The 20,320-nt window shown below is 41.3% G+C and overlaps 1 protein-coding gene across 4 annotated transcripts in view; it reads left to right on the forward strand.

Moving 5' to 3' along the window:
• PRKDC (protein kinase, DNA-activated, catalytic subunit) overlaps positions 1-20,320 on the forward strand; it is a 185,568-nt gene that overhangs the window by 34,161 nt on the left and 131,087 nt on the right. For all 4 annotated transcript variants that reach the window (XM_010357481.2, XM_010357483.2, XM_010357480.2 and 1 more), the window contains exons 22-25: positions 7,177-7,283; positions 9,591-9,681; positions 11,563-11,726; positions 13,075-13,227. In XM_010357481.2, the coding sequence (XP_010355783.2) occupies positions 7,177-7,283; positions 9,591-9,681; positions 11,563-11,726; positions 13,075-13,227 (515 nt within the window). The remainder of the gene's footprint in view (positions 1-7,176; positions 7,284-9,590; positions 9,682-11,562; positions 11,727-13,074; positions 13,228-20,320) is intronic.

Consider the following 20,320-nt stretch of genomic DNA (forward strand, 5'->3'; position numbering starts at 1 on the left):
CCCGAGGGCGTGAGGAGGTCATCCCCCACAGGGTGACCTGGCATGGGGTTTACCCAAGCCAGATGAGGCACCCATGTGTTGGGACAGCTGTCTGGGATGTCAGGGTGCACCCAGGAGGGTGATGGAGGTAGTAGTTTGGTTACACACAGGGGATTGAACAAATACATAAATTCGTTCAGAATAAGGGAAACTAGGTTTCTCATGTTGGAGTGAGCTACAAATACAGAAAGACAGGAAATTGGAATGGACACTGTGGAGCTGCATTTGAAGTGGGTATATCAGTTTGAACCCATTGTCCTCCCTCTCCCTCTGCGTCTCCCCAGTTACATATGTGTGTTCACATATGGATGCATGTAAATAAATGTGGAAATAGGACTGAGAGAGAGAGTGTGTGTGTGTTTGTGTGTTACATATACTCTGGCCTCTGAAGGCACCTGCCTAGGAGTGTGGTACCTGAATAGTAACAGGCAAACCTGGCACCCAGGTCATGGCCTCCAAATCTCATTTTCTTTTTCTTTTTATTATTATTTTTTTGAGACAGAGTCTCACTCTGTTGCCCAGGCAGGAGTGCAGTGGCGCAGCCTTGGCTCACTGAAACCTCTGCCTGCTGATTTCAAGTGATCCTTCCACCTCAGCCTTCCAAGTAGTTGAGACTACAGGCATGCACCACCACTCCCAGCTAAGTTTTGTATTTTTAGTAGAGATGAGGTCTCACTGTGTTGACCAGACTGGTCTCGAGCTCCTGACCTCAAGTGATCTACCCACCTTGGCCTCCCAAAGTGCTGGGATTACAGGCATGAGCTACCATGCCCAGACCCACACCTCATTTTCCATTAATGGAACCAGGACTCCTTGGTTCCAACCTGGGGCCAGGAAAATATATTATGAACCTAGAATACTATGTTTTATAGAACATCCAGAAAGTAAGGACATGTTAAAAACATGATGGGGGAAATGTCACAGGCAAAATTAGTGATGATTTGAGCATCAAAATAAATAACTTTAGAAACATTATAACCCATGTAATCAAACAGGAAGCAGTGAGCATATACAGATATAAATAAGTAAAATGAGTAAGTTAAAGTTTCCTAGTGGTTTTTTGTTTGTTTGGTGTATAATAAGTTCTTATAAACTTAGCTTAAAATAGCACCCATTGATTATTTCATAGATTTGTAGGACACAAGTCCAGATGAGCTCAGCTGGGTTCTGTGTTCAGTCATATGACTGAAATCAAGGTGTTGGCTAGGCCAAGTTTGTTCACTCCCCATCCAGGTTGTTGGCAGGATTCAGTTCCATGTGATTGGAGAACCAAGGTTCCTGTCTCCTTGCTGACTGACGGCTGGAGCATGATTCTCAGTTCCTGGAGGTCTCTGAGTGTCCTCCTAGGTGGCCCCTACACCTTCACAGCCAGCATGGCACTTTTTGAAGTACCATGGTTTTAAAATACCTCACCCAAACACGTACTAATGATTGAGAGTGAAAATAGTGGCTTTACAGCAGAGACACCTGGTAGAGCCCTTCTCAGCCCACTGACTAGCAGTAGGACTTGTGGGCCACATGTGCATCCTGATTTGGCTTGCTGAGGGGGAACTCAGTGCCGCTCTGGACCTCTCCTGTCAAAGACACATGGCCTGAATCTCCTTTTTCAGACAGCGAAGTCAGCATAAAGCTCAGAAAATTTTTCGGGTAAGACAGTGAATCTTTGCTGTCTTGGCAGATTACATACAAAGAATGACTTCTTGGCCAGGCACAGTGGCTCATTCCTGTAATCCCATAACTTGGGTGGATCACCTGAGGTCAGGAGTTTGAGACCAGCCTGGCAAACGTGGTGAAACCCTGTCTCTGCTAAAAAGACAAAAAAATTAGCCAGGCATGGTGGCGTACACCTGTAATCCCAGCTACTTGGGAGGCCAAGGCAGGAGAATCACTTGAACCCGGTAGGCAGAGGTTGCAGTGAGCTGAGATTGCTTCATTGCACTCCAGCCTGGGCGACAGAGTGAGATTTCATCTGAAAAAAGAATGACTTCTCATGGTATAGGCGAAGGCCTTGATCAGTAAACCAAAGAACCAAACTTTTCAAGGTTAAGTCACCTTTGCTAAAAATTTAACTCATTTCATATTATCTTTTCAGGCTCAGATAGTCACTTTCTGAGATTTGTCCTGTGTTGTGTCCTTTCATATTCTGAAACCAATTGGCACAACTTTCAAATACCAGTTCCCAGGGAGTCTGGGAGATCAGAAGTATTCTCATAGAAATACTGAGATGTTATGCATGTTAACATGACCTCCAAAACAATTAATAAGTCTTTAAAACATTATTTCTGTTTCCAATATTGTAACTGCTGCTAGTTCTAACCGACAAAACAAAGATTTTTGGGGTAAGTCCCAATTCTGGCAAGAGATCCAGACACAAAAAAGTCTTAGACTCACTGTTTTATGAGGAACTACCCTTCTTACTTAAAAATGAAAAGCAGGCTGGGTGCACTGGCTCACACCTGTAATCCCAGGTACCATTTTGACTGACTGAGGGATGAGGATCACTTAAGGCCAGGAGTTCGAGACCAGTCTGGGCAACATAAGGAGACCTTATCTTTACAAATTGTTTTTTTTTTTTTTTTTTTTTTTTGAGACGAAGTATTGCTCTGTTACCCAGGCTGGAGTGCAGTGGTGCGATCTTGGCTCACTGCAACTTCCGCCTCCCCGATTCAACAGTTCTCCTGCCTCAGCCTCCCAAGTGACTGGGATTACAGGTGCGCACCACTGTACCTGGCTAATTTCGTTACAAAAATTTTAAAAATTAGCAGGATGTGGTGGTGCATGCTTATGGTTTCAGCTACTTGGGAGGCTGAGGTGGGAGGATTATTTGAGCCTGGGAGGTCGAGGCTGAAATGAGAGGATTGCTTGAAGCTGGGAGGTCAAGGCTGTGCTCAGTCAAGATTGCACCACTGCACCATAGCCTGGTGACAGAGTGAGAGCCTTCTCAAGAAAGAAAAAAGAAAAATCAGACTGGGTGCTGTGGCTCATACCTGTAATCCAAGAAAAAAGAAAAATCAGACTGGGTGCTGTGGCTCACACCTGTAATCCAAGAAAAAAGAAAAATCAGGCTGGGTGCAGTGGCTCACGCCTGTAATCCAAGCACTTTGGGAGGCTGAGGTGGGCAGATCACATGAGGTCAGGAGTTCGAGACCAACCTGGCCAACATGGCAAAACCCTGGCTCTACTAAAAATACAAAAATTATCTGGGTGTGGTGCACACCTGTAATCCCAGATACTTGGGAGGCTGAGGCAGAATTGCTTGAACCTGGGAGGCGGAGGTTGCAGTGAGCGGAGATTGTGCCACTGCACTCCAGTCCAGGTGACAGAGCAAGACTCTGTCTCAAAGAAAAAAAGCATGCATGCAATTGGATTTCTGTATTCTTCTTCTAATATAGCCGCACAACCACTTGTAATTATATAACATACTAAACTCATGGTTCACCTAGAAAACTGGAGTGGGTAATTGAGAATAGCCTCGCACACTAGCAGTATGTCAGACTCATGGAGCTCACAGATACCACTGTCTGCAGCCCCCCAAGAGAAAGCATGTGCACGCCTATTAGCATGACCCAAGGCTCCTACCTTCAATGGCCTATAAAATATAAAAGCAAACAGGAAAAGCACATAAACATAAAAATTGTACCTTTTCATCAATATTTCAGTATTCTATTAATATTTTACTTAGAAATTAGCAAAGTACCCAACCATCCAAAGTATCCATTAACTCAGTCAGTTCAAGGTTGCAAATTGCCTAAAGATAATAATCTTCCAGTTGGCATACTACACGATATAATTACTGGGGAAATAAAAACTTTACCTAGGCCAGGCGCGGTGGCTCAAGCCTGTAATCCCAGCACTTTGGGAGGCCGAGACAGGCGGATCACGAGGTCAGGAGATCGAGACCATCCTGGCTAACATGGTGAAACCCCGTCTCTACTAAAAAATACAAAAAACTAGCCGGGCGATGTGGCGGGCGCCTGTAGTCCCAGCTACTCGGGAGGCTGAGGCAGGAGAATGGCGTCAACCCGGGAGGCGGAGCTTGCAGTGAGCTGAGATCCGGTCACTGCACTCCAGCCTGGGCGACAGAGCGAGATGCAACTCAAAAAAAAAAAAAAAAAAAGTTTACCCAGGTAATGATTCAATTTAGTTGGACATAAACTTATTACATTTTTCATAATCTTTTTTTTTTTTTTTTTTTTTTTTTTTCCGAGATAGAGTCTTGCTTTGTTGCCCAGGCTGGAGTGCAGTGGTGTGATCTTGGCTCACTGCAAGCTCTACCTCCCGGGTTCACGCCATTCTCCTACCTCAGCCTCCCGAGTAGCTAGGACTACAGGCGCCCACCTCCATGCCTGGCTAATTTTTTGTATTTTTAGTAGAGATGGGGGTTTCACCATGTTATCCAGGATGGTCTAGATCTCCTGACCTGGTAATCTGCCCCCCTTGGCCTCCCAAAGTGCTGGGATTACAGGCGTGAGCCACTGCACCCAGCCGCATTTTTCATAATCTTAAAAGTTATATGGGACTGTTTCAGATGTTGAAAAAGTTCTGGAGATGGATGTGGTGATGGTTGCGCAACACTGAATGTAATCAATGCCACTCAATTATATATCTAAAAATGGTTAAAAGAGTACATTTCATGTTATGTATATTACACCACAGTTTTAAAAAATGTTATTGAGAAGTAATGTTAGCTTATTGGCTGGAATAACTATAGGGAAAACAAACACAAGTAGAATAAAGTGTATGTTCGTATTGTATTTAATACTGATAGATAAAATAGACTTATATAAACCAAAACATTAAACTTGTCTGTTTACCACAGATGTGCCTTAATTACGTGAATATTCCTAAATGATCCCAAATTGTTGTTTTCTGTATGATTTTTAAAGTCTAGCACATTTAAAACACTGTTAATTCAACTTCCTTATTTTTGGAGAATTTTAGGAATACTCAATTTACATATCTGTATAAATCAGAATAGAGATCCTTTAAGAGACTTTATAATCTAATTTATCAATACCCTCCAAATACTGGAGAACATTATACACGAAAGTAGATATAGGCCTTTGTTGATTATACATACATACTTGCAAAGACACAGAGAGAGCTTAGTAAATAGTTTCAGTTCCACAACTTGAGCCAAAAACCAGGAGATACAGACATTGCGAAGACCAGCCAGCAGCGCTAGAGGAATTAAAGACACACACATAGAAATACAGAGTGTGGAGTGGTAAATCATGGGGCTGACAGCCTTTGGAGTTGAGAGCCAGGAACAGAGATTTACCCACATATTTTTTGACAGCAAGCCAGTGATAAGCATTGTTTCTCTAGATTATAGATTAACTAAAACAGGAAAGAAAAGGATGGGCTACAACAAAAGGATGGGCTGAAATAAAGGGTTGGGCTCTGGCTAGTTATCTGTAGCAGGAGCATATCCTTAAGGCACAGATGGCTCATGCTGTTGTTTGTGGTTCAGGAATGCCTTAAGTGGTTTTCCGCCCTGGGTGGGTCAGGTGTTCCTTTCCCCCTCATTCCAATAAACCCACAACCTTCAGCGTGGACATCATGGCCATCATGAACATGTCACAGTGCTGTAGAGATTTTGTTTATGGCCAGTTTTGGGGCCAGTTTATGGCTAGATTTGGGGGCCTGTTCCCAAAAGACATAGAAAATGCTGAATTGTCCACATATCAAAGGTCTGTTTTTTTCCAGTGAACTAAAAATTCTTAACTTATTGGAGCTCAAAAAAAAAAAAAAAAAAAAAAAAAAACCCCGCTAAAAACTAGATTCTCTTATCATCTCTGGCCCATCAGAGAGTAGAACTCTTTAACATCTACGCATAGAAGGTCACCAAACGGACCACACAATTATAGAAAGGAAAAGAACTAGCTAGAGAGAGCAGAGGTAAGATCCCACTGCCGGGGATTCATTCTGGAACCAAGAGAAGACTTGCTGGGGTTAAACCACCGGGAGGTGCCCTCCCATGGCGCAGCTCACCTGGCCGTGTCATGAATGCACTGGACATCTCAGAACTGTTGGAAATGACTTTATAGTTGTAGAACTATGACTGCAGAGAGAAAATGAACATGTGTCAGAGTTTAATTCAGCAGTTAATAAAGGAAATAGTAAAATGGTACAACTCAGTCCCATAACCTGAGTCTAATCATGAGAAAATACTAGACAAATGCAAATGGAGAGACCATGTATAAAATTACTAGCATATGATTTTTTAAATGTCCAAATTATGAAATGCAAGGAAATACTGCAGAACAGCTTCGGTCTAAAAGAGACTAAAGAGATAGGTCAACTAAGTGCAATATGCTGTCCTGAGTTAAAAACATTCTTAGGTGAATGCTGAACTCTTTGAGTGGTGCTAAGGAGTGAATGTTGGTAATCTGGTTTGGATGGTTGTGTGGCAGTTGTTTGGGAGGCTGTCCTTGTGGAAAACACACATTGAAGCATTTGGGGCAGTGGGGTGTTGAGTTGGTCACTTACCCTCAGTGCTTCAGGAAAGAAATTATATACTCTCCATCCTCTGTAAGTTTATGATTGCTTAAAAAAAAAAGGAATTTATTATACGGGGTACTTTAACACTGTAAATATTCTTGTTCCTCATCAAGCTCACCATAATGGTTTTAGTATCCACTGACAATTCTCAATCAGGTATTACTTTGATGGTTGCAAAATGGTGTTTTTCTACCCCTATCATTTCTTTCATGCTAGTTGATGTTCTGCAAGAAACAATTCTCCCTGTTATTTATTTATCTGTTTTAGTAAGATTTGTGGATTCTTATTTTTTCAGTGGGTCTAATCTTTTGCCGTCATGATTGGTTTTGATGCTCACATTGTCCCAGATTTGGCCCGAGTGTGATGCGCGGGAGCCACTCCTGCGCCATGAGATGATTCATGCTCTTCTCGACCCTGGAGTCAGACACTTCCCAAGGAGCCATGTTCTGTTTGTCAGACAGTGATGTTTAAAAGCAACCAACATTTATATTTTTTGTTTTAGAAACTTAGTTTTGTTAAATCATAATTTAGGATTTTAATGTTTCTATTTGACAGTATAGTTTGTTGTTGCTAATGTGCATTAAATGAATGAATGAATACTATTTTAAATTTATTGTCATTTACCGTTGATAGATGAGACCAAGAATAACTGGGAAGTGTCAGCTCTTTCTCGGGCTGCCCAGAAAGGATTTAATAAAGTGGTGTTAAAGCATCTGAAGAAGACAAAGAACCTTTCATCAGTAAGAAGTCCTTTGTGTTTTCTGTACCTTACATAATGCAGAGATCAGATTCTAACACTTGTGAAAAGTAAAAATCTTCGTTTAAAATGTTAGTTGTTTTTGTTTGCAAAGTAGAGTACAATATAAAAATAATTTTAATATATTGGCCAGTCATGGTGGCGCACACCTGTAATCCCAGCACTTTAGGAGTCTGAGGTGGGTGATTGCTTGAGCTCAGCCTGGGCAACATAGGAAGACCCTGTCTCTACTGAAAAATACAAAAAATTAGCTGAGTGTACTGGCACATGCCTGTGGTCCCAGCTACTTGGGAGGCTGAGGTGGGAGAATCACCTGTGCCTGGGAAGTTGAGGCTTGTAGTGAGCAAGATCACACTACTGCACTCCAGCCTGGGCAATGGGAATGGCCTGACTCAAAAAAAATTAATATATTTTTAGCAATGAAAATATAAACTCTATTACCTGTTTTGTTTATTTATTTTTTTTTTTTGGTCTTGTTTTTCTGTTCATCCCTCCCTTCAAATGTATTTAGTGGATAATAAAAGGTAAACTGGTTCATATTAAATAAGCAAGTTAGAATACTGATACCAGGGATATGTAAGACTTTCATTTATGCTTAGATCTTCAATATGTCATATTACCAGGTTTAGTTTGTTCCAGTTTTCTTTTTTGTACTTTTGTGGCTTTTTGGTGATAATTCCTTGGGGCAGTTTACTCGAGTAAACCATATGATGTGATAGTAAAAAATGATGTAAATAGAGAAAATTGAGTTAGAATAGGGGAAATATCTATTTTGGAATTAAGTAAGAATTAAAATTTGAGAAACTTTTTTTTTTTTTTAAGATGGAACCTCCCTCTGTCACCCAGGCTGGAGTGCAGTGGCACGATCTTGGCTCACAGCAAGCTCTGCCTCCTGTGTTCATGCCATTCTCCTGCCTCAGCCTCCCAAGTAGCTGGGACTATAGGTGCCCGCCACCACACCTGGCTAATTTTTTTTGTGTATTTTTTTAGTAGAGACAGGGTTTCATCATGTTAGCCAGAATGGTCTCGATCTCCTGACCTCGTGATCCATCCGCCTCGGCCTTCCAAAGTGCTGGGATTACAGGCGTGAGCCACTACGCCCGGTCTGAAAAACTTTTAACATCTAAAACTGATAATGCAAACTCTAGGGTCAGTTCTTCTCACCTCATTATTTTGGGCACCTTTTGTTTGAGAGACTAGAATGAAACAAGAAATGGCAGCATAAAAGTTTTTATAATTTTATGACACAGCAGGATAATATAACTTGAATATATCTATGGTTTTACAAATAAAATTTCTTGTATTCTTATCGATTTAATTTTTTTTAGGGCAGGATCTCAAGTCGTCACCCAGGCTGGAGTGCAGTAGTGTGATCTCAGCTCACTGCAGCTTCAACCTCCCAGGCTCAAGTGATCCTCCTGCCTCAGCCACCCGAGTAGCTGGGACCACAGGCGTGTGCCACTATGCCCAGCTAATTTTTGTATTTTTTGTAGAAATGGGTTTTACATTGTTGCCCAGGCTGGTCTTGAACTCCTGGGCTCAAGCAATCCGCCCACCTCAGCCTCTCAAATGCTAAGATTACAGGCATGTGCCACGGTGCTTTGCCAAAATTTTTGTACCGATACACAGTGCCTGTTCCTTAGCACTACGGTTCTCTAACTGTGACCCCTGGGGGATCCAGGGTGCAAGGCCAAAGCTATTTTTACTCTGTTAATTTGCACCACGGTATTGTGATGGAGAAAACTGTTGATTCTCTAGCACTGACTCTGAGCACAGATTTTTCAAAATACTGTGTGTGTGAGGCAGGAGGTGCACATGAAGCAGGCCTGCGTAGAGAAGTGTGACAGCTATCTGGAGAAAAAGCACTGTGTGGTGCTTTGAACGGGGAGCTGAAATAGCCACTGCTTTGTGGACACAATTTTTATTAAAATGACAGCTGAAAGGCACACTGAGATGGCCACTTTGCCCAGAGTTTTCGTTTGTTTGGAAAATATAGTTACTTTTTATAACATGTAATGGGGTTTAGTAATTTTAATTAAGTAACTATTTACATAGTTTCTGAGTTTCAATTTCTAATGTCATTATTACTGATAAACAGGACCTACATAAAGCAGAGCTCTTTGGGGGTCCTTGGTGTTTCTTAAGAGTGGAAAGGATCCTGCCAAAAAGTTTGGAATTGCTGGTCTAGGAAATGGACATCCAAGTGGATGGCAAAGAGTGTTTTCATATGTCTTCTGTTTAATTTTTAACCCATTTGTAATCACATATATACAATTGTTCAAATTTATAGAATGAAGCAATATCCTTAGAAGAAATAAGAATTAGAGTAGTACAAATGCTTGGATCTCTAGGAGGACAAATAAACAAAAATCTTCTGACAGGTAAATTTCTTTTAAAATAAATAACCTCTGTAGATATATTTGTGCTTTTATTTGGATGTATCCAGTTCATAATATATTCTGAATATTTACTCCTATATGTGATTTATATATTTTAAATAAGATTATAAAGAATAATATCTTGGCTAATGAAATTCTTTGACTGTATCCATAAAATTGGAATAATTCAGTATACCAGTAGAATAGATGTTCTAGCTTGACTTGTTAAGAATGTTATCCAGTTTGAAACAATGTAATTTGATACTCTTTTCCATGTGTCAGGAATTCCAAGTTAATCTCTTTGAGATCCAATATTGTTAATATTTTGATATTTTTAGAAATTTTTCCAAATGAGAATTACCATATTTGATTAGTAGGCTGCGTGTGGTGGCTCACGCTTGTAATTCTAGAACTTTGGGAGGCTGAGGTGGAAAGATTACCTGAGCCTCAGGAGTTTGAGACTAGCTTGGGCAACATCATGGCAAGAAGCTGTCTCTATTATTTCAATTTAAAAGAATCCACTTTTTTTTCTTTTCTTTTCTTTTTTTTTCTTGCTCTGTTGCCCAAGCTGGAATGCAGTGGCATAATCTTGGCTCACAGCCATCTCGACCTCTCAGGTTCAAGCGTTTCTCCTGCCTCAGGCTCCTGAATAGCTGGGATTACAGACAGACGCCACCATGCCTGGCTGATGTTTTGTGTTTTTAGTAGAGATGGGGTTTCACCATGTTGGCCAGGCTGGTCTTGAACTCCTAACCTCAGGTGATCCCCAGCCTCTGCCTCCCAGAGTGCTGGGATTACTGGTGTGAGCCACCGTGCCCCACTGTGCCTGGTCAAAAGTCTACATTTTTGATTAGTAAAAATTCCTCTGTATTTTTACTTTTGAAATTTGGTGTTAATACTAGGGAGTTTTGGTTATTTAGGGAGTTAGAGCCTGTACTTGGAAAGTGTTTTTTTGTTTGTTTGTTTGTTTTGAGACTGAGTCGTGCTCTGTCTCCCAGGCTGGAGTGCAGTGGCCGGATCTCAGCTCACTGCAAGCTCTGCCTCCCGGGTTTATGCCATTCTCCTGCCTCAACCTCCCGAGTAGCTGGGACTACAGGCGCCCGCCACCTCGCCCGGCTAGTTTTTTGTATTTTTCAGTAGAGACGGAGTTTCACCATGTTAGCCAGGATGGTCTGGATCTCCTGACCTCATGATCCACCCGTCTCGGCCTCCCAAAGTGCTGGGATTACAGGCTTGAGCCACCGTGCCCGGCCTGGAAAGTGTTTTAAAGAGATTTTTTTTTTTTTTTTTTTTTGAAGATGGAGTTTTGCTCTTGCTGCCTAGGCTGGAGCGCAATGACGTGATCTCGGTTCACCGCAGCCTCAGTCTCTCAGGTTCAAGGGATTCTCCTGCCTCAGCCTCCCTAGTAGCTGGGATTATAGGCATGCGCCACTCCTCCCGGCTAATTTTGTATTTTTAGTAGAGACGGGGTTTCTCCATGTTGGTCAGGCTGGTCTCGAACTCCCGACCTCAGGTGATCTGCCCGCCTCGGCCTCCCAAAATGCTCCCAAAAGGCATGAGCCACTGTGCAAGGCCAAGATTTTTGTTTTTAAAGTAAAAATTTTGTTCATTGACTTTCTTCCACAGAATAAGTAACTAAGTGAATTTGGATGTTAAACATTCGAGACTATTAGGCTTGTTTAAAAGTAATTTTACTTTAAATTAAATCGAGTGATTTCTGATGTAATTGCATATCTGAGGCAAAAGAATAGGGAAAGGTGAATGAAGGGCTTCACTTTAATAGAATGTAGAACAGGTGGCGTTAGAAATGTTTTGATTTGTGAATAATTCTGACAGTAATAAAAAGAAAAAAATGTTTTGTTCTTTTAAAATCTTTTCTAACAGTCGCTTCCTCTGATGAGATGATGAAGAGCTATGTGGCCTGGGACAGAGAGAAGCGGCTGAGCTTTGCAGTGCCCTTTAGAGAGATGAAACCTGTCATTTTCCTGGACGTGTTCCTGCCTCGAGTCACAGAATTAGCGCTCACAGCCAGTGACAGACAAACTAAAGTACTTCTATTTTTTATTTCACCCATTATTTAGCTCCTGTTGCTTTAAAAATACATATTGGTTAGGATATGGAGAACACATTTCAGCCATTCCAATATTAGTATTTTTCTGTTTTCTGTAATACAGTAATTAGAAAACTACTTACTTATTAGAAGTCAGTGTCATTGAGAAATGGAAGTCACATAAATCGTCTTAATAGATAACTGGGCTGGGTGTGGTGGCTCATGCCTGTAATCCCAGCACTTTGGGAGGCCGAGGCGGGCAGATCACTTGAGGTCAGGAGTTTGAGACCAGTCTGGCCAACATGGTAAAACCTGATCTTTACTAAAAATACAAAAATTAGGTGTGCTGGCGTGCGAGTGTAGTCTCAGCTACTCGGGAGGCTGAGGCAGGAGAATCGTTTGAACCCGGGAGGCAGTGGTTGTAGCGAGCCGAGATTACACCACTGGATTCTAGCCTGGGCGACAGAGCGAAACTCCATCTCAGAAAAAAAAAAAATTGCCTTTCAAAACATTAATATACCAAAAGCTTTTCTTTATATAAAATGCAATATAAAGGGCATTTAGAGTGATATTTCGTCTATGCTTGGTTATCCTCTTCAGTCTAGGAGTTTAGAAACAGATAATCTCAAATTTTCATACAAGCATACGTTGGTGATACTGCAGGTTCAGCTCCAGACCACAGCAATAAAGTTAACATCTCAGTGTAGCAAATCACACTAGTTTTTTGGTTTTTCAGTACATGTAAAAGTTATGTTTACACTCTACTGTGGTCTATTTAGTGTGTAATAGAATTAGAACTTCATATACATACTTTAAAATGCTTTATTGCTTAAAAATGCTAACAAAGTGAGCACATGCTGTTGGAAGAATTGAGCCAGTAGAATTTTTCAACAAGGGGGTTGCCACAGACCTTCAATTTGTTAAAAAACACATTGTGTCCAAAGCCTCATAAAATGAGGTATGCATGTATTAATTTGTAAATTTTCTATAGTGCTTCAAAAAATATTTTTACTAAAAGTGATAGTTTAAAATGTGCTAACAGATGAAGCAAAGTTATATAGTTCTTTAATATGGCAACAGTGAAATATACTTCTCAAGAATGTATTAGTGTCAGTTTCTAAAGCTTTAAATTTTAATTTTTGTTCTTGGATAAAAAACAAAGTGAACAGAATCATTAGTATTATACAGCAAGAAATGCTAATTCCAGTTAATTTATATTTGGTTTACGTGATAGTTATGTGCAATGAAATTTTTCTTCTTAAAGGGCTAAATTGAGTGACATTTCACATATTCTCTCGTCTTCAATGTGATAACTTAGATGTTGCTGACCTCCTGGTCTGTTTTAGGTTGCAGCCTGTGAACTTTTACATAGCATGGTTATGTTTATGTTGGGCAAAGCCACGCAGATGCCGGAAGGGGGACAGGGAGCCCCACCCATGTACCAGCTCTATAAGCGGACGTTTCCTGTGCTGCTTCGACTTGCGTGTGATGTTGATCAGGTAAGGGCTTTGAATCTGAAACAGTTGTAACTGAAACTTTAACTGAACTTTTTAAACTGAAACTTTAAAAAGTTTGGTTTCTCTAATTCAGTAGTCAACAGAGCAGTGGAATTACCTGGAGATCATTAAGAATGATACTGCTCCCTGGCTGCTACCCCAGGTCCTCTGGTTTAATTGGTCTTGGACATGACCTGGGCACCAGAACTTCTAAAAGCTCTCCCCTCCACTTTCAGTGTGTCTCGAAGTTTGGGAATCGCTGTTATAGTTAAAAGTTACTGAGAGTCCAGGCATCTGAAGGTGACTTAGCTGTCACCCCTCTCATGGACAAACATAGTCTTTCACAGAGGGAAGAAAAGAGAAATAACCATGGGCCAGGTGTGGTGGCTCACACCTATAATCCCAGCACTTTGGGAGGCCGAGGTGATTGGATCACCTGAGGTCAGGAGTTCAAGACCAGCCTGGCCAACATGGTAAAACCCCTGTCTCTACTAAAAATACAAAACTTACCTAGGCGTGGTGGCGCGTGTCTATAATCCCAGCTACTCGAGAGGCTGAGGCATGAGAATCACTTGAACCCAGGAGGTGGAGATTGCAGTGCACTGAGATCACGCCACTGCACTCTAGCTTGGGAGACAGAGCAAGACTCATTCTCAAACAAAAAAAAAAAAAAAAGAGAGAGAGAACTAACCATGGCTGACAAGTGGCCTATACTATGACTTTATGGACAAATCCTTCACTGCTGCCATGAGGCAGAAAAAGGTAAGAAATCTTCTGAGTTCATTTTATGAGTCTAGCATGACCTGAATATCAGGGTATACACGTAAAAAGGAAAATGAAATACAAAACTCATTCATAATGCAGTTGGAAAATTCTGCAGTATATGTGTGTGGATATAGTCCAGCAGTATGTTCAGATGCACTGTTATTAAATAGAGTTCATAGTGAAAACTGGAAACTTACTACAGAAGTAGATTTAACATAGCATTGAACCTCTCCGTGGAAGCCTGGGAGGCATTTGGCAGCTCCTGATGAAATAGTAGTTTCACATGATGTTTAATGTGATAGAATGTTTGCCTGAATCTTGCAGCCAGGTCATCCTCTGTGTGAAGTACTGACACTCCCTTGCGCTTCCACCCAGCATGGGAGCACGGCCTGTTTCTGGGAGTGGTCAGTGCTTTACTTGGAGTTAGTTATTTCCATGTTTAGCATCCTAACCTCTCAAGGTCTGTGAGTCCCCTGAGGGCACGGGCAGAGCCTGGTATTCCTTGCTCCCTCTCCAGCATCTACCCCAGCACTTGGCACTTGGCAATTAAAAGACACTTGTCAGGAGACCCGTAAGGCTAGGACATCAGCCCTACTAACTATTTGGGAGATTCTATTCAATACTGTAGGATAAGAAAATCACAGAAGGAATATTAGGAAGGAGAAAAGATTACTATAATTGTTTCCAAATCTGGAAAGCCCAAGCGTAAGCATATTAGCTGATAAACTCTAAGAATTAATAAAGGAAAAAGCTGATGAATTATAAACCCATAATTCTCATTATCTGTTTTCATGTTATTCTCATATATTTCATATATTAGTATTGACCACTTGGAAAATATGTCTATAACATCTTGTTCATAACAGCATAAAAAAAAATGTCTAGGAATAAACTTCAGTGTGCCAGGCAAATGTATTTTATGACTATAGAAGATGAATAGCTTATGTACCTGAGTTAGACATTATTGAAAAAAAATGTCAAGTTTCCCCAAATCAATTAACTCTGGTATAATTCCAGTAAAAAATCCAGAATTAATTTTATTTTTGAACTTAAAAATAATCTGAAGGAGTAATTGCTTGAGCCTAATAAGCAAGACACGTTTTGAAAGGGTAGTGTGCTGGAGGGAGTCTAGTGTAGCAAATGTTAAAAAGGGGCCTTAACGGAGTGTAAGAGGCTGAACCAGTGCACAGATGGCTCAGTGGGAGAGGTAGGTGCTAGAAAGTGTGTATATGAAAATTGTGTCTATGGTAGGGGGCCATTTAAGTGGGAAATGGGTCATTTGATAAATGATACTAGGTCAAATGACTAACATGTTAAAGAAAAAATTTTGACATTCGTTAAAGATGTTAAGGAAAACTACTAAAGGGGAGGCTATTCCAGTGGGCTTTTACACTGCTGGAGAGGGATTGGGCTCTACTCCAAATACTTATTGACCAGGGGGATTGATAGCCAAGGAGCAGGGTCAGGGTCAGTGGATGGAAAATCACTAAGAGGTATATTGGGGGAACCAGCCCCCAATATTTCATCGTAGGTTCTTTTCTATTTTCCCTAAGGATCGGCCAGTCTGCGAAATAAAGAGTACAAAGAGAGAAATTATACAGCTGTGCCTCTGGGGGTGACATCACATATTGGTAGGACTGTGATGACAACCTGGAGCCACAAAACCAGCAAGTTTTTATTAGGGATTTTAAAGGGGGAGGGGGTGTATGAACAGGGAGTAGGTCACAAAGATCACATGCTTCAAAGGGTAATAAAGGTCACAAGGCAAGGCAAAATTAGAATTACTGATGAGGGCCTATGTCCCACTGTGCACTCATTGTCTTGATAAACATCTTAACAGGAAACAGGATTTGAGAGCAGGCAACCGGTCTGACGAGAGTTTACCAGGCTGGAATTTCCCAATCCTAGTAAGCCTGAGGGTATTGCTGGAGACCAGGGCATATTTCATTCCTTATCTCAACTGCATAGGACAGACAGTCCCAGAGTGGCTGTCTGTAGACCTACCCCCAGGAATGCATTCCTTCCCCAGGGTCATTCCTTGCTGGGAAAAGAATTCAGTGATACTTCTCCTACTCGCACATCCGTCTATAGGGTTTCTGTGAGAAGAAAAATATGGCTCTGTTCTGCCCGACCCCGTAGGCAGTCAGACCTTATGGTTATCTTCCCTTGTTCTCTGAAAATTGCTGTTATTCTGTTCTTTTTCAGGGTGCACTGATTTCATTTTGTTCACGCACACATAATTTACAATCAATTTGTACAATAGTAGTCCTGAGGTGATGTACATTCTCAGCTTATGAAGATAACAGGATTAAGAGATTAAAGACAGGCATAAGAAATTATGAGTATTGATTGGGGAAGTGATAAATGTCCATGAAATCTTCACAATTTATGTTCAGAGATTGCAGTAAAGACAGGTGTAAGAAATTATAAAAGTATTATTTGGGGAACTGATAAATGTCCCTGAAATCTTCACAATTTATGTTCTTCTGCCCTGGCTCCAGCCAGTCCCTCCGTTGGGGTCCCTGACTTCCCGCAATAGAGAAAACATCAGACATAAAGAGGATTGTGGCTAAACCAACCTAAGAGTGTTATGGCTGAAGATGGGCCAGGGTGACCAAACACTGCCTGGGAGCTGGTGGGAGATGACGAATTAGATTATATATCAAGGGGAGAGGGGTTTTCGCTGAACTGACCCACCAGAGTTCTTGGTAAAATTGGACTAATAGAGATGAACATGGAAGCCCAGAAGTCAAGGCCTAGTTGAGAAGAGTTCAGAGGAGCCTGACTAGAGTTAGGGTAAGGGAAAGAGTCTTTGTCACAAGTGAAGAAACTAATTGTAAATCAATAAGATTTGGAAGGAAAAACAAACTGTAAATAAATTACAGAAAAATGTAATGACTACATAGCTTGTCTGTCTGTGTATGTCTTTAAGTCTTGGGGTCTTTTTTGTTGATAACACATCAGTTTATAATATAAAAATGTTCAAAGATAAAAATGAACCTTCACGTCACCCCTTTCACATGCTTGTTCCCTGGGAAAAGATGTTAGATCCTCTGGAAAGTCTGGAGAATGTCTTTATAATAACACATCTTGACATGTGCATAGATGTTTTGTTAAGAAAAAGTAGACTCGTAGCATTTCAAAACGTTTTCTTCTGTGTGCAGTGTGATTTCTGCTCCTTGGATGGATTTCATTACCGTTCCATAATCGGCATCCTTCTGTGTCTTTCTATAACGTTTGTACAGATAGGGAGACACATAAAAGTGTTAATGTATTGATGGTTTTGACCTTATAAATGTTTAAGACTACTGAATGGCACAAAACCAACATTGTAACATATACATAATGTGCAACGTACTACTGAATAAATCAGATTTAAAAATAGACAAACGTATAAAGAAAAAAATAGGCAGCTCATAAAAGAAGAAATGTAAATGGCCGATGGAATGTATCTTAAAATAGTCAACCTTTTCGTAAACAAGGAACTTCAAATTAAAATGATTGGCTACTGTCAAGTATTTAAAAGATGGACAATGTTTGGTGTTGCCAAGGGCACAAGGAAAGAACCCTGTGCGTCATGGTTGGTGGGGCAATGCAGGCACAGTACTCTGCAGCTGGGCTCGGACTGGGTGACCACAGCCCTGGCGTAGCAGCTTCCTTACAACAAAGCTGCTTAAACAGTTTGCTCAGGACTCTCCACTCTGCATGGTAGTCATAATTTAGAAATACTTGCATTTCTAGCAGTAGGGTTCTGCCAGCTGGGTTGTGGTATGTCCTTAGTTGAAGTACTGGGCAGCTAGTGAAAACACTGGTAGAGTGCATATGTTTACGTGGAAAGTACTCTAAGGAAGAAACCAGTTACTGGTTTCTTCCAGGAAGACAGGAGCTCTGCCTCCTTGGCAGATTTTTTTTTGTTTTTACATGTGCATATACACATATTTAAATATATATAAATTGGCTGGGGGTCAGGAGTTCGAGACCAGCCCGGCCAACATGGTGAAACCCTGTTCCTGCTAAAAATACAAAAATTGGTCGGGTGTGGTGGTGGACACCTGTAATCCCAGCTACTTGGGAGACTGAGACAGGAGAATCATTTGAACCCAGGAGTCAGAGGTCGCAGTGAGCCGAGATTGTACCACTGCACTCTACCCTGGGCGACAGAGCAAGACTCTGTCTTAAAAAAAAAAAAAAAAGTATACAAATAAAATATTTTGAAAGTTCACAGTAGTTACCTTTGGGATGTAGGACTGGAGCGGGATGGTTTTCTAGAAAGGGGTATGTATATATTGTATATATATCTAGCTATGTATACATGTATTAAAAAACTTTTGTACTAAGAACAAAACAGTATGATTCTTTTGTGGGAAAAAAAAAGTGATACTTTAAGACCAGGTTAAACTTTCAGACTGAAAGTTAAGACCCTTTTATATTGATTAATCTTAAAAATTGCTTCATAGAGGCCAGTGAAGGTATTGGGGGAAAAATACCTTCAAAGACTGGAAAGACTATTTGGAAGAGTCTCTGAGTTGTTTATTCTGAGCCCTGGGACATTTTGCATCATTTTCGAGGTGATATTAACTACAGTATGGACCTCTAATATCAAAGTACTTAATTGGTGAGCTCAATAACTGTGGGGAATAAAGGTCTGGTTAGCTCAGTGCTCCTATAAAAAACCTGGCCTCTGAGGCAGAAATGTACAGGATATCAGTGTAGGGAATGTTCGCCTTAACTTACACCACAAGCATTTTACTTTTTTTTGACGAAGTCTCACTGTCTGGAGTGCAGTGGCACAATCTTGGCTTATTGCAACCTCCACCTCCCAGTTCAAGCGATTTTCCTCCCTTAGCCTCCCAAGTTGCTGGGATTACAGGCGACCACCACCACACCCGGCTAATTTTTGGATTTTTAGCAGAGAAGGGTTTTCACTATTTTGGCCAGGGTGGTCATAAACTCCTGACCTGAAGTGATCTCCCCTCCTCAGCCTCCCAAAGTGCTGGGATTACAGGCGTGAGCCACCATGCCTGGCCATTTTAATTTTTTTTTTTAGACGCGGTGTCCTTCTGTCACCTATGCTGGAGTGCAGTGGCACAATCATAGTTCTCTGCAGCCTCCACCTCCTGGGCCCAAGACACTCACCCGTCTCAGCCTCCTGAGTAGCTGGGACTACAGGCACGCACCACCATGCCTAGCTAATTAAAAAATAATTTTTTTAGAGACAAGGTCTTGCTATATTGCCCAGCATGGTCTTGAACTGGCTTCAAAAGACTCTCCGGGCTTGGCCTCTTAAAATGCTGGGATTACGGGCATGAACCACTGTGCCTGGCCAGCATTTTACTCTCATGTATAATGAGGATTAGATTTGTAACAGTTTGTCTAGCTAATTGCTTTGATCCACTTCTCTTACTGCTCCAAGATGACCACATGGTCACACCTCCACCAGGCCACTAGATTACACTTCCAAGCTTCCAGGAAGACAGGATCTCTGCCTTCTTGGGTATGGATTTACTTGTCAGAAGGGAGGAGCCCAGGCCTGGAGACATCTTGGATTTTACAAAGCCGGGGAGTACGGGACTCCTGGCTCCTGGAGAGGCTTTATTTATGTTCCAGAAGATTAGACCTAGGATCCTTTTCATCCTATCTCCATAGAGGTTTTTCTCCCTCCTTTTGGCAGCAGTGGGAGAGGCAGCTTCCTCTTTGTCCTACATATAAACAGATTAAATCTGTTTTTCTATGTTCCTCCCCTGTGGTGCAGGCTTTGAATTTGTGTATATAGCACATTGATTGGGCTTTCATTTTGTCACCACAAGGAGGGACAGTTAGGCTGTGGGGAACCACAGGGTTATTATTTGCTTTGTATAATAGTTGAATGGTGAGGATCTGTCTGTAATCCAGGATATCTTGTGTGCATGTTCAAGATCAGATGAATAAAGATGAGTATTAAAAACCCAACAATATCTATCCTAAATTGTCCTCCCAATCAGAGGAACAGGGAGCTTTAGTTGCATATTTTTCTTTGCTGGACTCCTCATCATGGGATTAAACTGGAAAAGGAAACTAATGGGACTGGGGATGGTGGCTCATACCTGTAATCCCTGCATGTTGGGAGGCTGAGGCAGGAGGATCACTTGAGGCCAGGAGTTGAAGGCCAGCCTCAGCAGCATAGTGGGACCCTGTCTCTACTAAAAAGAAATTTTAGGTTAACTGGGTGTGGTGGTACATGCCTGTAGTCCTAGCTATTCTGGAGGCTGAGGTGGGAGAGGACCACTTGAGCCTGAACTAAAAAGGGAAAGTAGTACAACCATGGTAGTAGTATTGCTTAATTTTATACTGC

Source organism: Rhinopithecus roxellana, chromosome 9 (genome assembly GCF_007565055.1).
Source record: "Rhinopithecus roxellana isolate Shanxi Qingling chromosome 9, ASM756505v1, whole genome shotgun sequence".
Taxonomy (NCBI): Eukaryota; Metazoa; Chordata; class Mammalia; order Primates; family Cercopithecidae; genus Rhinopithecus; species Rhinopithecus roxellana.